Raw genomic sequence first — 26,663 nt, 5'->3', positions numbered from 1 at the left:
GCCTTAGAGCAAAATAAGTCAATAGGTAAAAGGCTAGCAAGTAGTCCTCTCCAAAACCCAGTGGCAAAGTGGATTTCGTCACAATGTTCTTACACCTATATTATTTAAAACATTCCATGAGTTTCCTACTAAGGGCATTCCAAATGAAATGCTGCGATATCTCCAATCCTAAAACCGGGAAAGGACCCCACAAAGATGTCTAATTACAGACCGATATCTTTAAATTAATACTGACGGAAATTTTTTTTCCAAAGATTATAGCTAATCGTTTGGGACCTGTGATCCCAAACATTATCCATAAAGACAAATCAGGGTTTGTCAGGGACAGCAATCTGACCGAGAACACTAGGAAAATAAATATCATACATAAAACTGAAATATCAAAGACTAGGGTAGATTTCTTAGACTTGGATGCTGAGAAAGCTTTTGATAGAGTTAACTGGACTTTTTTGTGTCAAGTTTTAGAAAGCTTTGGTATAACAGGTTTTATTAAGATCAATATAATGTCATTATACTCAAATACATCAGCTAAAATACAAGGGCCTCAATTTGAATCATCCTGGTTTTAATATTACTAATGGAACTCGTCAAGGTTTCCCATTAGCACCTATACTTCAGATACTTTCCATTGAACCCTTAGCAATTATGATCCGGCAAAATGATGACAATCAATTAATTTAAATTGGTAATAGAACATGTGAAATAACTTTACCCAAGACCAGGATCCAGCTTACAGTGGGTAGACTTTTCCTTGTCCAGAGAGTGCAGCAGGCTGCTCTTATAAGAGCAAGTGTTGTGATCCAAGGGAGTATAGTGATTATAGCAATCCCTAGAGTGTGACTGTACCTCTCCAATCCCCCAAACATGAGCCTAGACTTCCTGAAGGGTAAAACAAATCTCAGTTTAATGGTAGCCACAACTGGCCTTTTATGACAGACCGGTTGTCTCCTCTCCCTGTAGGGTGCACTGCCGCTGGGGAGAGAGACCGGTTGTCTCCTCTCCCTGTAGGGTGCACTGCTGTAACTCCAGCTGTAGCTGGGGATCTGGGTCGGCTGCCCAGCATCCCTGTAGGGCCTGTAGAGAGACCTCGGTCCCATCTCCATCTGCCATTTGGGGGTCCTCCCAGGACCAGTCCATGAGGTCCCCTACCTAAGGTACCTCCGGTTGCTGTTGGGGAGGGAGACCAGTTGTCTCTTCTACCAATAACACATTCGGCCACTGGGGAGGGAGACCGACTGTCTCCTCTCCCGGTAAGATAGGCTGCTGCTGGGGAGTAGGACTGACTGTCCCTGCTCCCAGTAACTTTGGCTGTAGTTGGAGATCTGGGCCAGCATCCCTGTAGGGTTGGTGGAGAGACCACAGTCCCATCTGGGGGTCTTCCCAGGACTAGTCTATGATGTCCTCCCAGCTGAAGGGCTCTAGGCCTGGATCTGTCACCCTGCTCTCCTGCGGTACCTACAGGGTACGTTGGGACTGACTGGAGCTGAGCAGGTGTTGGTAATCTTGTTCAAGATCCCATTCCCGGGTGACAAGATGGAACAGTTCTGGTTCTAGGTCGAACCCTGGGAGATCCAGCATGGCTTCACGGTAGTCATGGATGCCCCAGAAGCGGGACTCTGTAGTACTCCCGAAGTCTGGGTCGGTAAATATTTCCCAGAACAGGCCAGGGCCATTGTAATACTTGCCCTCAGGGTTTTCGTAATTGGCCATCTTGGGAACACACTGGACAGTGTACCACCTTAGCACCTGGTACGTGTCATCAAGGTATAGTTCCCTCCACACTAGCAGCTCTAGTTTCTTCACCCACTCCCCCTGGGGCTGCTCACCAAGAAGAGGCATCCTCATTGCCACTCGGGCCTGTAGTCGCTGCTGCCTGCTGGAAAGTCGCTGCTGCCTGCTGTTCATCTCGCCAACGCTGTACACTCTCCAGGGCTTCATGCCACAGCTCCTTTCTGGCCTCCTCTCTGTAGTCCAACATGGCCACTTCTGATACTGGCCCATCCTGTCTGTCCAAGAGGTTCTGCACCATCCAGTAAAACTCCTCCACTTTGAGTGCTGTCCAGGGACCAACTGGTTCCATGTCGCTGAAGGTAGGGATGCTGCACAGTGGCGGGCTCTATCCCTCCATATAAATCTGTACGATTCCGGTGTCTCCAGGATGCGGTTCCTCCCACTAGGAGGCCATCCCACCACTGCCACCAAATGTGACGGACCCTCAGTCAATTAATGCTCCTAGTGCTTACCAAGGACCATCAGAACCGCACCAGACACCATAAGCACTGCAGACCCCACGAACCACCGCAGCTTGGTTGGGGTCTTGCCGTCTCCTACCTACCCTGGACCTACGACAAGGCTCCTGGCTCCAGTGGATGAACCTCTCTTTCTTCAGAGAGTGAAGCAGGAACAGCTCTTAGAAGAGTTAATGATTAGAACCCAGGGGAGTATACAGAATACAGAAATCCCCAGTGTGATTATAGCCGTTCCCTACAACACGCGACGAGGCTGCGAGTTGAAGGTAAGATGGTCTGACAGTTTAATGGCACAGGCTGGATTTTTATACAATTCCTCAGGCCAGGGGAACACGCAAGATGTACAAACCAATCAAAACAGAAATTAACAGTACGACACTCCCACATACAGTAAACAATCCCTCCCCTCTGCCTGTGATATAATTAAAGTAGTTAATACAATAACCTAATTATCCACAGGCAGAAACGCACACATTTTCCACAAAGTACAGAAAACACCACAAAACATACCATATCTCCATAAATATATTGCATCCCCTGATAGCCCTGATCTGGGTGAACAACATATCCAAAAATCACCCAGATCAGAGAAGGGGTTCAGGAAATTCCTTGAAGTCTCTTTTGACCGACCACACGCATAATTTCATGCCCAAACCAGTTTCAGAGAATTAGGCTATGTGGCCGGTCTATTTCTTTTTTTTTTTTTTTTTAATTCTTTATTTTTAATTTTTCGTGCAGGTTAGTACAGTATCGTTGTCGGGACGCCACAACAGCGTACATATATGCTTGAGTCTACATATTAGGTAGTGGTATATTTTCCTTGCACATTTTTTAACAGGTATAACAGGTTCAACATTAGAAGTCTATAGATTGTATACATGGAGAGTATTTAGTCAAATTTAACATTACATGGAAAGCTAAACTTTAGTTATAATACGCTTATGTTACAGGAGTATGTTATTCGTAGTGGCATTTGCGTCACAAAGTACAAAAGAGCAAAGTTAAAAGGAGCGTTATTACATGGTTAAAACAAAAGAACGGTATCAGCAATGTTTGGAGTTGACTCCTAGGAGAGACTGCCTCAGTTTTATAATATGTGGGCCATTTAATACAGGCTAGGTTGATTTTTCGTGAAATTAACAAAGTAAAAGTGAAAAAATACGTAAACTGCTTCTCACACGGGAATTATAGTAAAATAAGTATGCCATACGAGATGTAGGCACCGTGCAAGCTGAATTAGTCTGTCTAATGCAGTGTGGCATGGTTAGGTCAACAATCTTGTATCATTAAACATTTGTTATATGAGTTAGCATTACAGTAGCAAGGCATAGTGTGTGGTTAGGTGGAACATAAAAAAAAAACATAGGATGACAAACCTTCGGTATCATAGTAAAAAAAAAAACAAAAGCAAAGAACACGCTGTTGAGTAGGTTGGCATTGCTAACGCTGCTTGGCCATGGGTACTTTTTAGCTAAACCGAGCATGAGTCTAGGGTAGCGTGCATTATGTTAAACTAGTAGCACTGTGTGTCACTTTCGTATAACTAGATGACAGAAATGTCATGTTAATGCGGGAAAACATCTGCTTAAGAGAGCCCTGAATATGTAAGGGAATAGGTTGGTATAGTCAAGCTTAATAGTAGCGGGGCCTGTATGGAGACATCATACCTTGTGGGAAAGTGGATTTCTCTAATACTGCTAGTGTGGGTATTAGGTAACGCTGGAGAGGCGGTTTAATCGGAGGGGAAGCACTGCTGTGCATCTTCGGTGGGTAAGGCGGGAGGGGGGTCTCATGTCCTAGTGTTAGTGTTGGGGGGGGATGAAGGCCATGGTTAGGTGCATGTGTCAGCTGGGGTATGTTTATGAAGGTGGTGGTTTGGAGTTGGATTTGAGGCCCCCTCGGAGTGACTACTAGAGTCCTTTAAAACTAGAGTCTCTTTAGCAAAGTCCCTCAGCAGGTGGCGGTGTCGCCGAGGCAAGCTGGGTGTCAGTTCGGAATTTCTTTTCCGTACGGCACCGTGTATTCCTTCAGGTGGTGATCGCTACATACGGGTCAGGCGTGCCTCCCGCTGGTACGAATGGGATGGATCTCTCCGGGTCCCACGAGAGTTGTTGTGGAGGTACCCTCTCAGGGTCTGCCGGATGGAGGGAGTCTGGCGGTAGACCTAGCGCTTGCAGGAGCAGGGCTGCGTCATCCAATTCCCGGATCCTGTGGGAATCAGGTCCTAGTTGCACAGTGAGTAGGTGTGTGGGCTGCCATCTGTATTTAAGGTCCCGTTGGCGGAGAAGTGTAGTGAGTGGCTGGAGGGAACGCCGCCAGGCCAGGGTGTCTCTCGAGAGGTCGGCAAAGAAGCTCACCGCCATCCCTTCAAATCGGTGTGGTGTCTTGCCCCGCAGGGCGGCTTGGACCGCCATCTTGTCCTTCCTGGCCTGGAATGTGAGTATAACGTCTCGCGTGGCTTCGGTTGGCGCTTTAGGTGGTTTTGGGATTCTAAAAATGCTGGTGAGGGCCATCTTGGTAGCCTTTGCGGGTGGTAGAATAGTGGCAAGTAAACGCTGGACCGCCTGTGGTAAGTCCGAGTCGGGTATCGATTCAGAGATCCCCCTGATTTTCAAATTATCACGCCTTCCGGCGTCCTCCTGTTCCGCCATCCTATGTTCGTGTAATTTTTGCTGCCGTTGGAGATCTTGGACAGCCTGTTTAAGTTCCCCAAGGTCCTGCGTGTTGGTGCCGGTTGTGCATTCAAGTGCATTTAGGCGGGTTGTCAGACCCTTCAGGTCGCCCCTTAAGGCCGTGATATCGTCACGTAAATCTTTGTGGTGGCCTGCCAGTAGCCTCGTGAGGACCGCTATAGTTACTGGGGCGGTGTTTGGGTCGCTGTTAGTCGGCTGTGTCGGCTTGTTCCGTGTGGGGGCTGGCAGATATTCCTCCCCGGATAGATCATCAGAAAAATCGGAGCAGCCGCCGTGAAGCGTCGCCATAGTGGTCTCATTTGCCTCGCGGGCCTGTCTCCACATATCCCCAATTGTGAGTCCTGGAGTGGGTTTTTCCTTGGGAATTTTTCGCCTTTTTCGCCCCATGATATGCAGGGGGGTATGTAATGTCGTTTTTGTAGTTTGGGGGTTTGCAGTTTGGATATTTTTCCGATTTTCCTCGTTTTTGCCGCAGAGCTCTCCTTCCATGCGACCGCTTTGCTCGGCAGTCAAGCTCCGCCCTCGGCCGGTCTATTTCTAATGATAAAAGTTTGCTTTGAATAGTCGAATGGGAGCGTTCGTGCACAAAGTCAGTGTTGAAGTGCCGTTCGAATTGTCGAACGCTGTTCGACTACCATTTAAGGTAACTTTTTTCAGCAGTATTTGTGCCGTCGCGTGTCCGATTTGAGTTCCATGAACTTGATGACAAAACACAGCTGAACTCATTTGACTAAATAAAATGGCCGCCGCCACATGTTCGACTGTATCCGAAGTGCCACTTCAAAAGTGTAAATCTGTTCCAATAGCAGTAAAAGAGGCAGAAACGGTGCCTTAGAGCTAAAGAAGTCACAGGGGCCATAATCACACGGTAAAAGGCTGGCCATTAATCCTCTCCAAAAACCAGCGGTGAAGTTGCTTTCGTCATACTATGCTTTCAACAGGTTGCCTCCACTCTCCCTAATAGACCCCAACTACCAGTTATACTGCTGCTACGACTGGGCTAGCTGTTCTGGTGGGTTCACTTTGAGCAGTGAAAGGTACTAAAATGTAATGCGATCTACCTTCTGTACTTCATATGATCAATAAACTACTAACTGAGAAAATAATATAAATCCACCCATTATAGCTAACTGTAACCTAACCTACACAATGCAGCAAATGTATGGGAGTTTATGTCCCTTTAATAATATAAACCAACTCGGTACAACTAAGTGTAACCTAACCTACACAGTGCACCTAACGTGTGTGGGAACCTGGATTGTCCCTTTAATAATATAAGCCCACCCAGTACAACTGTATCTATACACCATAACTACATCATTAAGCTAAAGTTGGATTGGTGATTAGTGTGTCCCTTGAACGACTCCATTGGGTTTTCTTTAAAATATTAACACATGACCAATGACAGCAACTGGAGACAGAATGGATTTATTTTCTGTGAAGGTTCAAGTTATTTAGGTATAGATGAAACATGGCAGTCACACTGTGCTGGTGACCTGCACATTGTCTGCGTCCGATGTGGATGAGATCTGTGTGTCGGGTGCAATGTTCGTTGCTGCTTCTTTACTCTGACTCTCAAGCTCTGCCATTCTGCGCTGTACGACGCCTGGCATTAACCCCACGTAGGCACTCATCAAGCGGTGATTGGATCGAATGAGTTTGGATGCACAGCCGTCCAGGCATTTCTCCTGTGTGATGGAAGCATAGAGTGCACAGCTTAGACCAGAAACCATCACCCATGCTATCAAGCAGCAATGACAGTCATTACGTTCAAACTAGTGATTAAAAGGGGCAAACGGGAGCTTGCAGAAATGAAGGGCACAGTAAAAAGCAGGGAGTGCAACGAACAAGGGAGAGGAGGACACACAGAAAGATGGGGAGACAATATTACTCAGGACAAATATGGTGTGACGGACCGCCTGGCACCCAGACCGGGCACCTCAGTCAACCGCTGCTTCCTAGTACTTGCGAACACCATATGCACTGCACCGGAACAACATAACCCCCACATGGTTGGGATCTCTGTCCTCCACCCACCCTGTAACCAAGACTAGGATCCGGCTTCCAGTAGTAGACCTCTCCTAGTCCAGGTCAAGAGCATTAGTTTTGATCCAAGGGAGTCTAGTGATTATAGCAATGCCCAGATTGGGTGAATATAGCTCTCCAATGCCCCAAACATCAGCCAAGACTTCATGAGGGGGTAAACTGTTCGCTTTAACCCCTTAAGGACCAAACTTCTGGAATAAAAGGGAATCATGACATGTCACATGTCATTTGTCCTTAAGGGGTTAATGGCAGCTACAACTGGCCTTTAAAATGACAGTCTCCATGCAAGGGGCACTCCCCCCTGGACCGGAGAGTAGATTACAGTAAAACCACACACAATTGCATTAGCTCTCAGGTCCAGGACACTTCCATACAAAATAGGCCAATGCCTGGGAGATAATGGAGTCAGGAACTGAACTAACTCAATTATCTCCAGGCACAAAAACCACAATATAACGAAAGTAACTTCACCACTGGCTTTAGGATGGGCCTGTTTGCCAGCCTCCTGCCCTTTGACTATGGCCCTGTTGTATACTTTGTTTAATCCCTTAAGGACCAAACTTCTGGAATAAAAGGGAATCATGACATGTCACACATGTCATATGTCCTTAAGGGGTTAAAAACACGGGTTGTGCCTTCTTGGACTTCTAACAGGAACCATTCGAACTTTGAAGCAGCCATTCTAACTCCAGAAGCCATTTGAAATGGCATTCGAACACATGGCGGCGGCCATCTTGTTTAGTCAAACGCATCCAGGGGTGTTTGGTCGTCTAGTGCAGTGTTTCCCAACCCAGTCCTCAAGGCACACCTACCAGTCCAGGATTTAGGGGTGACCCAGTTGTGTCTAAGGTGTTTTTTCTTTTTTTTCTAAAAACACCTTAGACAAAACTGGGTAATCACTGGTCTAGTGCATCAGACACTCAACGGCACGAACACCGCTAAACTTTTACCTTCCCTGGAGGTTCGGCAACTGAACGGGAGTTGAACAGCGCCTGGTAAGAATAAACTCCTGAACAAGAGACATACACTGACTGTATCCACGAACGGCTAACGTTTGGTATTTTAAACGTTATTTCGAATCCTCAAAGTAGACCGGCCGCACAGCCTGATTCTCTAGAACTGTTTTGGGCATGGGACAATGCGTGCGGTCGGTCAAAATGTGACTTCCAGGAAATTCCTGAACTGATCTGGGTGATTTTTGGATAGGTTGGTCACCCACATCAGGGTTATCAGAGTGTGACATTTGTAGGGATATCAAGTGTTTTGGGGTACTTTTGGGACTTTGTAAATTATGTATTTTTTCTGCCAGGAGATAATTGGGTTAATAAAGTATCTGATCCAATTATCTCCCAGGCAGAGGGGAGGGATTGTGTGCTGTGTGTGGGAGTGGCATGCCTTGTAACCTTATTGTGATTGGTTTGTAAGTTTGTGTCACAAACTTACAGACATGGAGACTGTCATATAAGGCCAAGTGTGGCTCCGATTAAACAGATTCGTTTACCCCTTCATGAAGTCTTGGCTCATGTTTGGGGGGATTGGAGAACTACGTACACTCTGGGGATTGCTATATCACAATACTCCCCTGAGTATAATGGATGGAGGACGGTGAGACCCCAACCAAGCTGTGGCGGTTCTTGGGGTTTACAGTGGTTATGGTGCTCCAGTACAGTGCCTATAGTACTCGCAAGTACTAGGAAACAGCGATTGACGGAGGTACCCAGTCGGGGTGCTAGGTAGTCTGTCACACACACACACACACACCTTTTAACACCCCAAAAGTACCCCCAAAACCCATGGAAACCCCACCAACATAGCCAAAAATCACCCAGATCGGTTTAGAGGTTTGGGATTTCCATGGAAGTCATAATTTTGACCAACCGTGCTTATGGTCCTATGCCCAAAACAGTTCCAGGGAATAAGGTTTAACGTTCCTTTTGAACGTGCATTAGGCAAGGTATATTGCAGGGCCCATAGTCCTGAGGCAAAAGGCTGGCCAGCAGGCCCCTCCAAGAACACGTTTAACTAACGAGGTTCTGTTCGTCACATATGGTGCTTGGAATCTGCTAAGAATTACAGTTAAGGGTGGTGAGCGCAGGAACATACAGGGAAAGTGGGTGTGCAGAGGGAATAGTAAGAGGTAGGCATGGGTAGAGGAGACAGAGAAGAGGGATAGGAAAAGTAGCAAACAGTAACAGTCCTTCACACCTCATCCATGGTCAGTAAGCGGTAGTTCATGTTCCGTACACAGCGGCTGAAACATAGCTCCGTCATTTTGTTATAAACCAGGAGAAAATCCCGTAGCTAAAAAGAGATAATATATGAGAGCGCTAGATCAAGGGAGACAGTTCGTAAAATACTTTGACGACAAGTGAGGAACTGTGTTAGCAGTTCTAACAATGGTTTCATATCAGAGCTACCACACAAGTTGCCTTTTTAATGTAAAGGTACACCTTAAATTAGTCACCAAAACAACTTTAGCTTAATGAAGCAGTTTTGGTGTATAGAACATGCCCCTGCAGTGTCACTGCTATATTCTCTGCCATTTAGGAGTTAAATCCCTTTGTTTATGAACCTAGTCACACCTCCCTGCATGTGACTTGCACAGCCTTCCTAAACACTTCCTGTAAAGAGTCAGCTAATGTTTATACTTCCTTCATTGCAAAGTCTATTTAATTTAAAATGTATTATCCCCTGCACTGTTGATAGCTTACTAGATCCGACAAACATTCTGTGTATGACTAAAGTTCACTTTAGAGAGCAGGCAGGCAATAAGAACGTTTAAAGGGAGTTACATCTAATTGAAAGTGAAACCATTTTTTCTTCTTCATGCATTGTGTGTGTCGGGGAGGTGTGACCAGGGATGCATGGACAGAAACAAAAGGGATTTAACACCTAAATTGCAGAGATTTGAGCAGTGAGACGGCAGGATCATGATCTATACAGTAATACAGCTTCCTTAAGCTAAAGTTGTTTTGGTGACTAGAGTATCCCTTTAACTTCATGAAGTAATTAAAAAAAAAAAAAAAAAAAAAGTCATCTTGGCAAGAGCATAGCTACAAATATAACCATACGTACTGAATGAGGTTATATCAGGGATATATTGCAATCTATAGTGTTAAATGCTCACAATAAAATAGTCTTAAAATATATATAAAAAAAGTTGCAGGCTTTGTTATAACAAGTTAAGTAGCGGTGGTTAGAGCACAATAACCAGGTAATTAATCGTGTACACTAACAGCAGCTGTAGCGCGCTCACATTCCGCAGTTGTTGCTGCTCGGCGTCCATCTTGTTTGCTAGCAGCCCGTGTTCTCAGTGTAAGCTTGCTCTCAATAGACCGTTCTGCAATAGAATTATTCCGAACACACAATCAGCATTGTCGTACTATAGCGTGTGCTCCATCACTATACAATAAATGCCCTTTATGGTGATATATTACACTGTCACTCTCAGAGCTCCCTCACCCTGTCACTCTCAGAGCTCCCTCACCCTGTCACTCTCAGAGCTCCCTCACCCTGTCACTCTCAGAGCTCCCTCACCCTGTCACTCTCAGAGCTCCCTCACCCTGTCACTCTCAGAGCTCCCTCACCCTGTCACTCTCAGAGCTCCCTCACCCTGTCACAGTGTAACTCTCAGAGCTCGATCACGGCGTCAGCGGTCTCTCACACCCGGTCTCTCAGTCTCTCTCTCACACACACTCAGTCAGTCTCTCTCACACACACACACACACAGTCTCTCTCTCTCACACACACACACACACACACACACAGTCAGTCTCTCTCTCTCTCACACACTCAGTCAGTCAGTCTCTCTCTCTCAGACACTCAGTCAGTCTCTCTCTCTCAGACACTCAGTCAGTCTCTCTCTCTCTCACACTCAGTCAGTCAGTCAGTCTCTCTCTCACACTCAGTCAGTCAGTCAGTCTCTCTCTCACACTCAGTCAGTCAGTCTCTCTCTCTCACACTCAGTCAGTCAGTCAGTCTCTCTCTCACACTCAGTCAGTCAGTCAGTCTCTCTCTCACACTCAGTCAGTCAGTCTCTCTCTCTCACACTCAGTCAGTCAGTCTCTCTCTCTCACACTCAGTCAGTCAGTCTCTCTCTCTCACACTCAGTCAGTCAGTCTCTCTCTCTCACACTCAGTCAGTCTCTCTCACACACTCAGTCAGTCTCTCTCACACACTCAGTCAGTCTCTCACACACACTCAGTCAGTCTCTCACACACACTCAGTCAGTCTCTCACACACACTCAGTCAGTCAGTCTCTCACACACACTCAGTCAGTCAGTCTCTCACACACACTCAGTCAGTCTCTCACACACACTCAGTCAGTCTCTCACACACACTCAGTCAGTCTCTCACACACACTCAGTCAGTCAGTCTCTCACACACACTCAGTCAGTCAGTCTCTCACACACACTCAGTCAGTCTCTCACACACACTCAGTCAGTCTCTCTCTCACACTCAGTCAGTCTCTCTCTCACACTCAGTCAGTCTCTCTCTCACACACACTCAGTCTGTGCTGGGGTATTAAGGATTATGGGGTAGAGGAAGGTGGTGTTATGGGGTATTAAGGGGATGGGGTAGTGGGGTATTAAGGATTATGGGGTATTAGGGGGTATAAGTGCCCCGAGTCCTTCACTTACCTTTAGTGAGATGGGAAAAGGTGCTTCAATTGCTTCAGTAGAGCGGTGACCGGTCCAAGATGGCTGCCGCATTCCTCGCCGCCCAGCACAGAATGCGGCGTCTATGGCTATGGCTGTGATTGGCTGTTATTTGCCTTGCTGGGCTGTGATTGGCTGTTATTTGCCTTGCTGGGCTGTGATTGGCTGTTATTTGCCTTGCTGGGCTGTGATTGGCTGTTATTGGCCTTGCTGGGCTGTGATTGGCTGTTATTGGCCTAGCTGGGCTGTGATTGGCTGTTATTTGCCTTGCTGGGCTGTGATTGGCTGTTATTGGCCTTGCTGGGCTGTGATTGGCTGTTATTTGCCTTGCTGGGCTGTGATTGGCTGTTATTGGCCTTGCTGGGCTGTGATTGGCTGTTATTGGCCTAGCTGGGCTGTGATTGGCTGTTATTTGCCTTGCTGGGCTGTGATTGGCTGTTATTGGCCTTGCTGGGCTGTGATTGGCTGTTATTGGCCTTGCTGGGCTGTGATTGGCTGTTCTGGGCTGTGATTGGCTGATATTATAGAGCTCTAATCACCAGAGCGGTTGAGACACACTGCGCATGCTCTGTGTGCGATTTATTTCTCGCGTTGTTGGAGCTCGTGTAAGCCGGATATTACGTCATTGCTGCGTTTTGCTGATTGGATGACAACCAAAAGATGGCGACCAGAGTATGTGATGTCATTTCCGGTTTGTTAGCCTCCTGTCAGAGAGACCCCGCCCTCTGAGAGAGCTCACATTAGACAGACATCACTGAGACAGAGAGAGACAGTCACAGAGACAGAGAGACAGTCACTGAGACAGAGAGACAGTCACTGAGACAGAGAGACAGTCACAGAGAGACAGAGAGAGACAGTCACTGAGAGACAGAGAGAGACAGTCACTGAGAGAGACAGTCACAGAGAGAGAGACAGAGACAGTCACAGAGAGAGAGACTGAGACACAGAGAGAGACAGTCACAGAGAGAGAGACAGAGACAGTCACAGAGAGAGAGACTGAGACACAGAGAGAGACAGTCACAGAGAGAGAGACACTGAGACAGAGAGAGAGACACAGACAGACAGACACAGGGAGAGAGAGACAGAGAGAGACACTGAGACAGAGAGAGAGAGACACTGAGACAGAGAGAGAGAGACACTGAGACAGAGAGAGAGACAGAGAGAGAGAGAGACACAGACAGACAGAGAGAGAGACACACTGAGACAGAGAGAGAGACACACTGAGACAGAGAGAGAGAGACACACTGAGACAGAGAGAGAGAGACACACTGAGACAGAGAGAGAGAGAGACACTGAGACAGAGAGAGAGACACAGACAGACAGACACAGGGAGAGAGAGACAGAGAGAGACACTGAGACAGAGAGAGAGAGACACTGAGACAGAGAGAGAGAGACACTGAGACAGAGAGAGAGACAGAGAGAGAGAGAGACACAGACAGACAGAGAGAGAGACACACTGAGACAGAGAGAGAGACACACTGAGACAGAGAGAGAGAGACACACTGAGACAGAGAGAGAGAGACACACTGAGACAGAGAGAGAGAGACACACTGAGACAGAGAGAGAGAGACACACTGAGACAGAGAGAGAGACACACACTGAGACAGAGAGAGAGAGACACACTGAGACAGAGAGAGAGAGAGACACACTGAGACAGAGAGAGAGAGACACACTGAGACAGAGAGAGAGACACACTGAGACAGAGAGAGAGAGACACACACTGAGACAGAGAGAGAGAGACACTGAGACAGAGAGAGAGAGAGACACTGAGACAGAGAGAGAGAGAGACACTGAGACAGAGAGAGAGAGAGAGACACTGAGACAGAGAGAGAGAGAGAGACACTGAGACAGAGAGAGAGAGAGAGACACTGAGACAGAGAGAGAGAGAGAGACACTGAGACAGAGAGAGAGAGACACTGAGACAGAGAGAGAGAGACACTGAGACAGAGAGAGAGAGACACTGAGACAGAGAGAGAGAGAGAGAGAGAGAGACAGTCACTGAGAGAGAGAGACACTGAGACAGTGAGAGAGAGAGAGAGAGAGACAGTCACTGAGAGAGAGAGACACTGAGACAGTGAGAGACAGAGAGACGGACACACTGAGAGTGAGAGACACAGAGAGAGAGGGAGGTCGCTGAGGGATCACAGAGAGAGAGGGGGATCACAGAGAGGGAGATTACTGGGACAGATCTCTAGGATAGAGACAACACTAAGAGAGAAACTTCAGGGAAAGACATCACTGTGAGTTTGAGTCCACTAGAAGAGAGACCTCACACAGAGAGATAAAAATACCTCTCAGACAGACATCACTGAGAGAGACACATGCAAACTACTGAGATACAAATCACAAAGAGACACGCTTCTGCGAAAAGATTGACGTCTTGGAGAACCAAATTTGAAGAGGTACTGAGGTGCTGAGAGACATGTTTTATGCTGCACCTTGTATAGAGCACTCACATTGAGCTACTTTCAACCCAGACTGAGAGAGACTGCTGCACCTTGCATGGAGAGCTCACATTGAGCGAGTCCGCAGTCCCCGAGAGGCTGCCCCAGGAGCGGAGTCCGCAGTCCCCGAGAGGCTGCCCCAGGAGCGGAGTCCGCAGTCCCCGAGAGGCTGCCCCAGGAGCGGAGTCCGCAGTCCCCGAGAGGCTGCCCCAGGAGCGGAGTCCGCAGTCCCCGAGAGGCTGCCCCAGGAGCGGAGTCCGCAGTCCCCGAGAGGCTGCCCCAGGAGCGGAGTCCGCAGTCCCCGAGAGGCTGCCCCAGGAGCGGAGTCCGCAGTCCCCGAGAGGCTGCCCCAGGAGCGGAGTCCGCAGTCCCCGAGAGGCTGCCCCAGGAGCGGAGTCCGCAGTCCCCGAGAGGCTGCCCCAGGAGCGGAGTCCGCAGTCCCCGAGAGGCTGCCCCAGGAGCGGAGTCCGCAGTCCCCGAGAGGCTGTATCTGGACAAAAGGATAGCTGTGACCTTAACCAATCTTTGAGATACTTTTAAGAGGATAGAGAGGTGCACATGGGAATTCAACACCTGGCTGAGTGATTATATGAGGGTTCCAGCCATCTAATGAGAGACTCTGAGCTTCAGGTGAGTGCACACGCTTGTGATCCTGAAACCTGTAGCGCGCAGATCTGTGTATTATACCGTACCCCTGGGAACTCCTTGGCACACGACCAGTATTACCCAGCACCCTGGCAAAGCTTGGCACTCCCTGGAAACAAACCTGGCAGAATGGGGCACTCCATGGCACCATACCTGTATATCACCCTGTGTCCTGGCAGAAATGGGGCGCCCCATGGCACCATACCTGTATATCACCCTGTGTCCTGACAGAATGGGGCGCCCCATGGCACCATACCTGTATATCACCCTGTGTCCTAGCAGAAATGGGGAGCCCCATGGCACCATACCTGTATATCACCCTGTGTCCTGGCAGAAATGGGGCGCCCCATGGCACCATACCTGTATATCACCCTGTGTCCTGGCAGAAATGGGGCACCCCATGGCACCATACCAATACGGCCCTGTATATCACACTGCGCCCTGGCAGAGATTGGCGCTATTCAGCATTCCCCCACTGGTCCAAATAGTGTCAAGGATATGAGATTCCTGCACTCCACATCTTGGGGCTCTTGAATAGTGGGCAGGGGTTGTGGGTGTGCTTGGCGCTGACTGGGCAGGGGTTGTGGGTGTGCTTGGCGCTGACTGGGCAGGGGTTGTGGGTGTGCTCGGTGCTGACTGGGCAGGTGTTGTGGGTGTGCTTGGCGCTGACTGGGCAGGGGTTGTGGGTGTGCTCGGTGCTGACTGGGCAGGGGTTGTGGGTGTGCTCGGTGCCGACTGGGCAGGGGTTGTGGGTGTGCTCGGTGCCGACTGGGCAGGGGTTGTGGGTGTGCTCGGTGCCGACTGGGCAGGGGTTGTGGGTGTGCTCGGTGCCGACTGGGCAGGGGTTGTGGGTGTGCTCGGTGCCGACTGGGCAGGGGTTGTGGGTGTGCTCGGTGCCGACTGGGCAGGGGTTGTGGGTGTGCTCGGTGCCGACTGGGCAGGTGTTGTGGGTGTGCTCGGCGCTGACTGGGCAGGTGTTGTGGGTGTGCTCGGCGCTGACTGGGCAGGTGTTGTGGGTGTGCTCGGCGCTGACTGGGCAGGGGTTGTGGGTGTGCTCGGTGCCGACTGGGCAGGGGTTGTGGGTGTGCTCGGTGCCGACTGGGCAGGGGTTGTGGGTGTGCTCGGTGCCGACTGGGCAGGGGTTGTGGGTGTGCTCGGCGCCGACTGGGCAGGGGTTGTGGGTGTGCTCGGCGCCGACTGGGCAGGTGTTGTGGGTGTGCTCGGCGCCGACTGGGCAGGTGTTGTGGGTGTGCTCGGCGCTGACTGGGCAGGTGTTGTGGGTGTGCTCGGGGCTGACTGGGCAGGTGTTGTGGGTGTGCTCGGGGCTGACTGGGCAGGTGTTGTGGGTGTGCTCGGCGCTGACTGGGCAGGTGTTGTGGGTGTCCTCGGGGCTGACTGGGCAGGTGTTGTGGGTGTGCTCGGGGCTGACTGGGCAGGTGTTGTGGGTGTGCTCGGGGCTGACTGGGCAGGTGTTGTGGGTGTGCTCGGCGCTGACTGGGCAGGTGTTGTGGGTGTGCTCGGGGCTGACTGGGCAGGTGTTGTGGGTGTGCTCGGGGCTGACTGGGCAGGTGTTGTGGGTGTGCTCGGGGCTGACTGGGCAGGTGTTGTGGGTGTGCTCGGGGCTGACTGGGCAGGTGTTGTGGGTGTGCTCGGGGCTGACTGGGCAGGTGTTGTGGGTGTGCTCGGGGCTGACTGGGCAGGTGTTGTGGGTGTGCTCGGGGCTGACTGGGCAGGTGTTGTGGGTGTGCTCGGCGCTGACTGGGCAGGGGTTGTGGGTGTGCTCGGCGCTGACTGGGCAGGGGTTGTGGGTGTGCTCGGGGCTGACTGGGCAGGTGTTGTGGGTGTGCTCGGGGCTGACTGGGCAGGTGTTGTGGGTGTGCTCGGGGCTGACTGGGCAGGTGTTGTGGGTGTGCTCGGGGCTGACTGGGCAGGTGTTGTGGGTGTGCTCGGCGCTGACTGGGCAGGTGTTGTGGGTGTGCTCTGGGCTGACTGGGCAGGTGTTGTGGGTGTGCTCGGGGCTGACTGGGCAGGTGTTGTGGGTGTGCTCGGGGCTGACTGGGCAGGTGTTGTGGGTGTGCTCGGGGCTGACTGGGCAGGTGTTGTGGGTGTGCTCGGGGCTGACTGGGCAGGTGTTGTGGGTGTGCTCGGCGCTGACTGGGCAGGTGTTGTGGGTGTGCTCGGCGCTGACTGGGCAGGTGTTGTGGGTGTGCTCGGGGCTGACTGGGCAGGTGTTGTGGGTGTGCTCGGGGCTGACTGGGCAGGTGTTGTGGGTGTGCTCGGGGCTGACTGGGCAGGTGTTGTGGGTGTGCTCGGGGCTGACTGGGCAGGTGTTGTGGGTGTGCTCGGGGCTGACTGGGCAGGTGTTGTGGGTGTGCTCGGGGCTGACTGGGCAGGTGTTGTGGGTGTGCTCGGGGCTGACTGGGCAGGTGTTGTGGGTGTGCTCGGCGCTGACTGGGCAGGTGTTGTGGGTGTGCTCTGGGCTGACTGGGCAGGTGTTGTGGGTGTGCTCGGGGCTGACTGGGCAGGTGTTGTGGGTGTGCTCGGGGCTGACTGGGCAGGTGTTGTGGGTGTGCTCGGGGCTGACTGGGCAGGTGTTGTGGGTGTGCTCGGGGCTGACTGGGCAGGTGTTGTGGGTGTGCTCGGCGCTGACTGGGCAGGTGTTGTGGGTGTGCTCGGCGCTGACTGGGCAGGTGTTGTGGGTGTGCTCGGGGCTGACTGGGCAGGTGTTGTGGGTGTGCTCGGGGCTGACTGGGCAGGTGTTGTGGGTGTGCTCGGGGCTGACTGGGCAGGTGTTGTGGGTGTGCTCGGGGCTGACTGGGCAGGTGTTGTGGGTGTGCTCGGGGCTGACTGGGCAGGTGTTGGTTTAGTGCTGACTGCTATTTGTACTGTGAGCTGTTTTACCTGCTGTCTGACTTGATCGTGTTGCAGGTAATAGTGAGTTTCTCTTGTCTCTTTCTTTATGTTGGTCTCGTGCTCTGTCACTGCCTGTCTGACTCTGTATTATTATTATTATTATTATTATTATTATTATTATTATTATTATTATTATTTTATTACTGAGATTAATAAATCGCCAGCATAGTTCTCAGCGTTGTACTATTGGGGGAAAAAGACAGAACAATATAGACGGAGCAATAAAAAGATAAATAGGGCTGAGTTCTAGCCATTAAAACCTGTGGCAGAGCGAGACACACAAAGTACTTGGCTAGATAGCCCATGAGCTTACAATCTAAAGATTAAAGCAAGAGCTGGGAAGAATGAGCAGGGGGACTATAATGTCTGTCACTGTTTCTCCTTCCTCTCTCTCTCTGTGTCTCGGTCTCTCTCTGTGTCTCGGTCTCTCTCTGTGTCTCGGTCTCTCTCTCTCTGTGTCTCGGTCTCTCTCTGTGTCTCGGTCTCTCTCTCTGTGTCTCGGTCTCTCTCTCTGTGTCTCGGTCTCTCTCTCTGTGTCTCGGTCTCTCTCTCTGTGTCTCGGTCTCTCTCTCTCTCTCTGTGTCTCGGTCTCTCTCTCTCTCTCTGTGTCTCGGTCTCTCTCTCTCTCTCTGTGTCTCGGTCTCTCTCTCTCTCTGTGTCTCGGTCTCTCTCTCTCTGTGTCTCGGTCTCTCTCTCTCTCTCTGTGTCTCGGTCTCTCTCTCTCTCTCTCTGTGTCTCGGTCTCTCTCTGTGTCTCGGTCTCTCTCTCTCTCTGTGTCTCCGTCTCTCTCTCTCTCTCTGTGTCTCGGTCTCTCTCTCTCTCTCTGTGTCTCGGTCTCTCTCTCTCTCTCTGTGTCTCGGTCTCTCTCTCTCTCTCTCTCTGTGTCTCGGTCTCTCTCTCTCTCTCTGTGTCTCGGTCTCTCTCTCTCTCTCTCTGTGTCTCGGTCTCTCTCTCTCTCTCTCTGTGTCTCGGTGTCTCTCTCTCTCTGTGTCTCGGTGTCTCTCTCTCTCTGTGTCTCGGTGTCTCTCTCTCTCTGTGTCTCGGTCTCTCTCTCTCTGTGTCTCGGTCTCTCTCTCTCTGTGTCTCGGTCTCTCTCTCTCTGTGTCTCGGTCTCTCTCTCTCTGTGTCTCGGTCTCTCTCTCTCTGTGTCTCTGCCTCTCTCTCTCTGTGTCTCTGCCTCTCTCTCTCTGTGTCTCTGCCTCTCTCTCTCTGTGTCTCTGCCTCTCTGTGTCTCTGCCTCTCTGTGTCTCTGCCTCTCTCTGTGTCTCTGCCTCTCTCTGTGTCTCTGCCTCTCTCTGTGTCTCTGCCTCTCTCTGTGTCTCTGCCTCTCTCTCTCTCTGTGTCTCTGCCTCTCTCTCTCTCTCTCTCTCTCTCTGTGTCTCGGTCTCTCTCTGTGTCTCGGCGCCTCTCTCTCTCTGTGTGTCTCGGCCTCTCTCTCTCTGTGTCTCTGCCTCTCTCTCTCTCTCTCTCTCTCTGTGTGTCTCGGCCTCTCTCTCTTTCTCTCTGTATGTCTCGGTGTCTCTCTCTGTATGTCTCGGTGTCTCTCTCTCTGTGTCTCTGCCTCTCTCTCTCTCTCTCTGTGTGTCTCGGCCTCTCTCTCTCTCTCTGTATGTCTCGGCCTCTCTCTCTTTCTCTCTGTATGTCTCGGCCTCTCTCTCTCTCTCTCTCTCTCTCTCTCTCTCTCTCTCTCTCTCTGTGCCTCGGCCTCTCTCTCTCTCTCTCTCTCTCTCTCTCTGTGTGTCTCGGCCTCTCTCTCTCTCTCTCTCTCTCTGTGTCTCGGCCTCTCTCTCTTTCTCTCTGTGTGTCTCGGCCTCTCTCTCTCTCTCTCTCTCTCTCTCTGTGCCTCGGCCTCTCTCTCTCTCTCTCTCTCTCTCTGTGCCTCGGCCTCCCTCTGTCTCGGCCTCTCTGTGCCTCGGCCTCCCTCTGTCTCGGCCTCTCTGTCTCTCCCTGCCTCCCTCTCTGTGTGTCTCTGCCTCTCTCTCGCACTCTCTCTGTCTGTGCCTCATGTGCTCTGTCTCCCTGTCTGTGCCTCGGTCTCTCTCTCTGTGTCGGTCTCTCAGTCTCTGTCTTTCTGTGTCTGCGTCGGTTTCTCTCTGTGCGTCGGACTCTCTTGTCTCTCGGACTCTCTATGTCTCTCTCCATACCTGGGCACACCTGTAAATGGACACCTTTCAAATATTTCTATGAATGAACTCCTTCAGTCTGCTAATTAAAGTTAAACTTCAGGTAGGTACGGACAGACACCAACCTGTGCCTGTACTTACACATGGAGCGGACACATGCACGGGACTCTGCTAACTTGTAGCCAGTGTAATAACTGCTGCCGGAGCAGGATTTAGTTTGTTAAATGGATTGGGGGAGGGGAGCAGAAGGTTCAATCCAGGGTTTAAGTACAGATTAAAGTGAGGCGGTCATTTCTGTATTTTATTATTTCTTTAAACTGTCTGCTTGCTCTGTTTCTGCTAGCCAAGGGGTCTGATCACTCTGTGTCTGGCAGCCAAGGGGTCTGATCACTCTGTGTCTGGCAGCCAAGGGGTCTGATCACTCTGTGTCTGGCAGCCAAGGGGTCTGATCACTCTGTGTCTGGCAGCCAAGGGGTCTGATCACTCTGTGTCTGGCAGCCAAGGGGTCTGATCACTCTGTGTCTGGCAGCCAAGGGGGTCTGATCACTCTGTGTCTGGCAGCCAAGGGGGTCTGATCACTCTGTGTCTGGCAGCCAAGGGGGTCTGATCACTCTGTGTCTGGCAGCCAAGGGGGTCTGATCACTCTGTGTCTGGCAGCCAAGGGGGTCTGATCACTCTGTGTCTGGCAGCCAAGGGGGTCTGATCACTCTGTGTCTGGCAGCCAAGGGGGTCTGATCACTCTGTGTCTGGCAGCCAAGGGGGTCTGATCACTCTGTGTCTGGCAGCCAAGGGGGTCTGATCACTCTGTGTCTGGCAGCCAAGGGGGTCTGATCACTCTGTGTCTGGCAGCCAAGGGGGTCTGTTCACTCTGTGTCTGGCAGCCAAGGGGGTCTGTTCACTCTGTGTCTGGCAGCCAAGGGGGTCTGATCACTCTGTGTCTGGCAGCCAAGGGGTCTGATCACTCTGTGTCTGGCAGCCAGAGGGTCTGATCACTCTGTGTCTGGCAGCCAAGGGGGTCTGATCACTCTGTGTCTGGCAGCCAGAGGGTCTGATCACTCTGTGTCTGTCAGCCAAGGGGGTCTGATCACTCTGTGTCTGTCAGCCAAGGGTGTCTGATCACTCTGTGTCTGTCAGCCAAAGGGGTCTGTTCACCCTGTGTCTGGCAGCCAGAGGGTCTGTTCACCCTGTGTCTGGCAGCCAAGGGGGTCTGATCACCCTGTGTCTGGCAGCCAAGGGGGTCTGATCACCCTGTGTCTGGCAGCCAAGGGGGTCTGATCACCCTGTGTCTGGCAGCCAAGGGGGTCTATTACTCCTCTCTACCCTCTATCATCCTCCCCATTACTCCTCTCTACCCTCTATCGTCCTCCCCCATTACTCCTCTCTACCCTCTATCCTCTCCCCATTACTCCTCTCTACCCTCTATCCTCCCCCATTACTCCTTTCTACCCTCTATCCTCCCCCATTACTCCTCTCTACCCTCTATCCTCCCCATTACTCCTCTCTACCCTCTGTCCTCCCCCCATTACTCCTCTCTACCCTCTGTCCTCCCCCCATTACTCCTCTCTACCCTCTATCCTCCCCCATTACTCCTTTCTACCCTCTATCCTCCCCCATTACTCCTCTCTACCCTCTATCCTCCCCCCATTACTCCTCTCTACCCTCTATCCTCCCCCATTACTCCTCTCTACTTCTATCCTCCCCCCATTACTCCTCTCTACCCTCTATCCTCCCCCATTACTCCTCTCTACCCTCTATCCTCCCCCATTACTCCTCTCTACCCTCTATCCTCCCCATTACTCCTCTCTACCCTCTGTCCTCCCCCATTACTCCTCTCTACCCTCTATCCTCCCCCCATTACTCCTCTCTACCCTCTATCCTCCCCCATTACTCCTTTCTACCCTCTATCCTCCCCCATTACTCCTCTCTACCCTCTAGCCTCCCCATTACTCCTCTCTACCCTCTGTCCTCCCCCATTACTCCTCTCTACCCTCTATCCTCCCCCCATTACTCCTCTCTACCCTCTGTCCTCCCCCATTACTCCTCTCTACCCTCTATCCTCCCCCATTACTCCTCTCTACCCTCTGTCCTCCCCCATTACTCCTCTCTACCCTCTATCCTCCCCCATTACTCCTCTCTACCCTCTATCCTCCCCCATTACTCCTCTCTCCCCTCTATCCTCCCCCATTACTCCTCTCTACCCTCTATCCTCCCCCATTACTCCTCTCTACCCTCTGTCCTCCCCCATTACTCCTCTCTACCCTCTATCCTCCCCCATTACTCCTCTCTACCCTCTATCCTCCCCCATTACTCCTCTCTCCCCTCTATCCTCCCCCATTACTCCTCTCTACCCTCTATCCTCTCCCATTACTCCTCTCTACCCTCTGTCCTCCCCCATTACTCCTCTCTATACTCTACCCTCCTTTTCTCCATGATGTTTTTCCTCCCTCCTTTCTCTCTGCACCTTTTCTGTGTTTGCAGTTAAACCTGTTCTTCTTCTTTTCAAGATCCTGGAAAATAGTTTGATCTGTTTCTAATGCCAGGGCCAACCTCACCCGCCCACCGTGGCAAAATCCTCTATTAACCCCTCACCTCCTCCCAATACACAGACTGAATCCCTCCACCTCCTCCCAATACACAGACTGAATCCCTCCACCTCCTCCTAATACACAGACTGAATCCCTCCACCTCCTCCTAATACACAGACTGAATCCCTCCACCTCCTCCCAATACACAGACTGAATCCCTCCACCTCCTCCCAATACACAGACTGAATCCCTCCACCTCCTCCTAATACACAGACTGAATCCCTCCACCTCCTCCCAATACACAGACTGAATCCCTCCACCTCCTCCCAATACACAGACTGAATCCCTCCACCTCCTCCCAATACACCGACTGAATCCCTCCACCTCCTCCCAATACACAGACTGAATCCCTCCACCTCCTCCCAATACACAGACTGAATCCCTCCACCTCCTCCTAATACACAGACTGAATCCCTCCACCTCCTCCCAATACACAGACTGAATCCCTCCACCTCCTCCCAATACACAGACTGAATCCCTCCACCTCCTCCCAATACACAGACTGAATCCCTCCACCTCCTCCTAATACACAGACTGAATCCCTCCACCTCCTCCTAATACACAGACTGAATCCCTCCACCTCCTCCTAATACACAGACTGAATCACTCCACCTCCTCCTAATACACAGACTGAATCACTCCACCTCCTCCTAATACACAGACTGAATCACTCCACCTCCTCCTAATACACAGACTGAATCCCTCCACCTCCTCCTAATACACAGACTGAATCCCTCCACCTCCTCCTAATACACAGACTGAATCCCTCCACCTCCTCCTAATACACAGACTGAATCCCTCCACCTCCTCCTAATACACAAACTGACATTTTTTTTCCATCTGTGTTCTGCATTCTCTCCCTCCTCGTTAGTTAGTCTTAGAATACACTCAGCACCCAGTGGGTTCCTATCTGGGATTCGTGCCCATGGGGTATCACCCTGTGTGTTTTCTAGATCTCAGATCCAGTGATTGTAAGATGGCTTCAGCGGGATCCTTCATTACTTCTTTTTTTCTGTCCCCTTTGTAAGACTGTAAAGTGCAGCAGAGTATGTTGAAGATATATCATTATTATTATAAATAACGGTAACATTGCATGTGTGCCCTGCGGTAATTATGTCCAACATGGATTCTGATCTTCTCTATTTAACAGGATCATAATGTCTGAAGGAATCATGAGCAAAGCGGCAACAATGGAGATTCCCATCAGCAGCAACGGGGTCTCCACAACCTTGAATGAAGATGAGAGTTTGGAACAGGTAATGCGTCTTCTGTGACTCAGAGCTCAGTTCTCCAAGAGTTTTTTTACACAGTACATTGCAATCACTTTATCATCCCTCTCTCCGTCTGTGACATGTCTGTTCCCTCTCTCCGTCTGTGACATGTCTGTTCCCTCTCTCCGTCTGTGACATGTCTGTTCCCTCTCTCCGTCTGTGACATGTCTGTTCCCTCTCTCCGTCTGTGACATGTCTGTTCCCTCTCTCCGTCTGTGACATGTCTGTTCCCTCTCTCCGTCTGTGACATGTCTGTTCCCTCTCTCCGTCTGTGACATGTCTGTTCCCTCTCTCCGTCTGTGACATGTCTGTTCCCTCTCTCCGTCTGTGACATGTCTGTTCCCTCTCTCCGTCTGTGACATGTCTGTTCCCTCTCTCCGTCTGTGACATTACTGTAGCGTAGCCCTTTTCCTAGCATGGACTCTTCTCCGCTGGACCCACCAAAGTACAATCAGGAACAGGCAAAACGCCAAAGCAATATTCCACCTCCTCCCCAGCAGCTGGAAGACACACAGTTCTGGGAGTACAACTGCTCTATTCAGGGCCACACACTGCCTTTTATGCAAAAATTGCCTTAGAGGCAATTCAGTCCACTCTTAGATACAGAGAAAGCCTTTAATGCAAAAGCCCCATGCAAGGGGTTTCCAACCCAACCCCCCAGGGTAAGCCCTTCCATGATCCTCTGTACCTGAGAGACAAACACGTAGTTTTACTGAACAACCAGGAAATCAATTGAGAATACTGTATTCCAGTGACAGGGTGGTCGGTTACAAGCTATTTTACAAGCGTCCATTCCGCTACACTGCTCCCCCGTAACCACAAGAGGGCATACACAGCCTGATCCCTAACGGATCGGCTTGGGGATGTCCGGGGGTGCTACGGATCACTTTTCAAGTTATGTCTGTCTTGACAACTCTTGAGCATTTAAATTTTCCTTCCTGGGGCGGTAGTGAATTGTGAAGTCAAAAGGATTCAGCGCCAAATTCCAGTGCAACAGCCTGGCGTTGACCCTGCCACCCGTTTCAGCCATACCAGTGGGTTGTTATCCGTGAGCAAGGAGAATGGTTGTCCGTATACATATGGCTGCAACTTCTTCATAGCTCACACCACGGCCAGGCATTCCTTCTTGATGGCGGCGTAGCTTACTTCTCTGAGCAACAGCTTGCGACCATCTTGTTCGCACAAAAGGAGGCAGAGGTACTTGATCGTCGAGTGTCTGGAACCAAAATCGGACACTCGACTTCCCGAACACCGGTCAAACTACACGAATGTGACGAGACCAATCTCGCCACATTGTATTGGAGGAGCCTGGTTGCCCGCCTGCTGCCTTCGGATTATGGACCGGCAGCTAAAGGGTTAATTTTACTGTGCAGAAGGATTTATTTCTCCCTTTCTGCACAGCAGTTCGGTAGATTTTATCTACCGAACAAACAGCTTCTTTTCAGCCTCCCCAGAGCCGTGGGAAGCCGGCCGGCGCCGTTAATTGGGCACCCAGAAGCTGGAGTGCGCCCTCGATTTACCTCCCTGAAGCTGCGGTTAACCGCGGCTTAACGAGCGTGTGCCGGCAATTGACCACCCAGTAGCTGCGGTTTACCGCAGCTTAATTGATTGTTACTGGGTGGTCGCGGTTACACTCAGCGGCCGCTAGTAGTTTTACTGAACAACCAGGGAATCAATTGAGAATACTGTATTCCAGTGACAGGGTGGTCGGTTACAAGCTATTTTACAAGCGTCCATTCCGCTACACTGCTCCCCCGTTCTGGAGCTCCCCGGGCAGCCAGCGCTTTTCTGCCCGGCTTTCCTGCACCAAACCCGGACACTTTTACGTGCAGGCACCGCTGAACCTCCAGCCCCTGGTTCTAATTCGTACGGATTTAACGAATGCATGTAAATTCGGTATTTTATGTTGGAGAAATGTTTTAACCCAGATAGCCATGCCATGGAGCCTGTTCGTGGAATTAAAGACTTTGGCTCCATGGCAATGAAACTGTATTCGGGGGGTCTGAGTGCCATTCACCTAATAACGTGCACTCAGACCTGAGCTATCTGGAGATATGTTACATGTCTGTGTTTTATGTGCAAAAAGTAACTTTGTGTATTTTAAAGTGATAGTCTGTCTTTGTGTCCCCATGTGTGTAATGGAGTTTTGCCTTTGTCCTGGGAGGTAATTGAATTACTTCTCCAGGGCAGAGGGGAGGAAGCCAGGATGCATTGTGGGGATGTTTTACTTCTGTATGTCTGTAATTGGTACTTGTCTGTCCGTTGTTACAGTCTCCCATTTGGGGAGTGTCCACCAGGTGGGAGACCTGCATAAATACAGGGGCAGGTAGCCCCCAATAAACAGACCACTGCTTGACCCTCAACACGGAGCCTTGTCTCGTTCTTGGGGGGATTCACTGTATGCTGATAGAGACTGATTGCCAGGAGTGTAAGCCGCTTGGGAGCTTTTCCTGTTCGTCTGCTAGCGGCTATTCGTGAGGTTCCAGTTCGGGAGTTTGGAGTGCTACCTTATTCCCTTGTATGCAGTTCGGGAGTTTGGTGCATTCACTTATATCCAATTCGTGAGTTTTGGTGATTTTACAGTAGCTGTGCCTGTCTGTGAAAAGGGGATTATCGCTTAAACGGATTTTAACCCCTTGTCTGCTGTAACGGTCCGTTACAACGAACACCTGCTTCCTTTCACCAATCAGCCAGGAGAGGGCTATTCGGTAAATTTGTTCCCACGAACTAGGGAAACAAACGCTACCTATGAGCCAGGGGAACCGTTTGTGGATTTATTCGGTTTTTGAACTTGTTGAAATAGACCGACCGCACATCCCAATTTCATGGAACTACTTCTGGGCAGGAGCATCTTGTGCGGTCGGTCAAGTTAAGACCTCTGTGACAGACCGTCTGGCATCCCGACCTCCATCAATCGCTGCTTCCTAGTACTTGCGAGCACCATGAGCACTGCACTGGAACACCATAAACCCCACAAACCGCCGCAGCTTGGTTGGGGTCTCGCTGTCCTCTGCCCACCCTGGACACGACCAGGAT

General features: G+C 50.7%; 2 protein-coding genes across 2 annotated transcripts in view; one reads left to right on the top strand and one right to left on the bottom strand.

The window, feature by feature from the left end:
- Positions 1-6,349: 6,349 nt before the first annotated feature.
- Positions 6,350-10,348, bottom strand: TIMM10B (translocase of inner mitochondrial membrane 10B). Its single transcript, XM_063445022.1, has 3 exons — positions 10,245-10,348; positions 9,194-9,289; positions 6,350-6,630 (listed from the first exon to the last, which is right to left on the bottom strand). Exons 1-3 carry the CDS (start codon positions 10,272-10,274, stop codon positions 6,421-6,423), a joined length of 336 nt encoding a protein of 111 aa, XP_063301092.1. The 5' UTR covers positions 10,275-10,348; the 3' UTR covers positions 6,350-6,420.
- A 3,207-nt stretch (positions 10,349-13,555) lies between these two features.
- The window catches only part of ARFIP2 (ADP ribosylation factor interacting protein 2), a 67,586-nt gene continuing 54,478 nt past the window's right edge, over positions 13,556-26,663 (top strand). Inside the window, exons 1-2 of the mRNA XM_063433440.1 lie at positions 13,556-14,720; positions 23,507-23,612. Coding sequence (XP_063289510.1) covers positions 23,514-23,612 — 99 coding nt within the window. The 5' untranslated portion in view covers positions 13,556-14,720; positions 23,507-23,513. The remainder of the gene's footprint in view (positions 14,721-23,506; positions 23,613-26,663) is intronic.

The sequence above is a fragment of the Pelobates fuscus genome, chromosome 1, assembly GCF_036172605.1.
Source record: "Pelobates fuscus isolate aPelFus1 chromosome 1, aPelFus1.pri, whole genome shotgun sequence".
Taxonomy (NCBI): domain Eukaryota; kingdom Metazoa; phylum Chordata; class Amphibia; order Anura; family Pelobatidae; genus Pelobates; species Pelobates fuscus.
Note: the sequence above shows the minus strand (reverse complement) of the source record. Positions and strands in the feature narration are given on the sequence as shown.

Bases quoted from the DNA above. Each gene is read 5' to 3' on its own strand.
- TIMM10B (XM_063445022.1), bottom strand. From the start codon at position 10,274: ATGGACGCCGAGCAGCAACAACTGCGGAAT. The intron at 9,290-10,244 runs GTGAGCGCGCTA...ATCTCTTTTTAG, and splicing joins AGCAGCAACAACTGCGGAAT to CTACGGGATTTTCTCCTGGT. The intron at 6,631-9,193 runs GTGTGAAGGACT...TCCATCACACAG, and splicing joins GCTTACTGACCATGGATGAG to GAGAAATGCCTGGACGGCTG.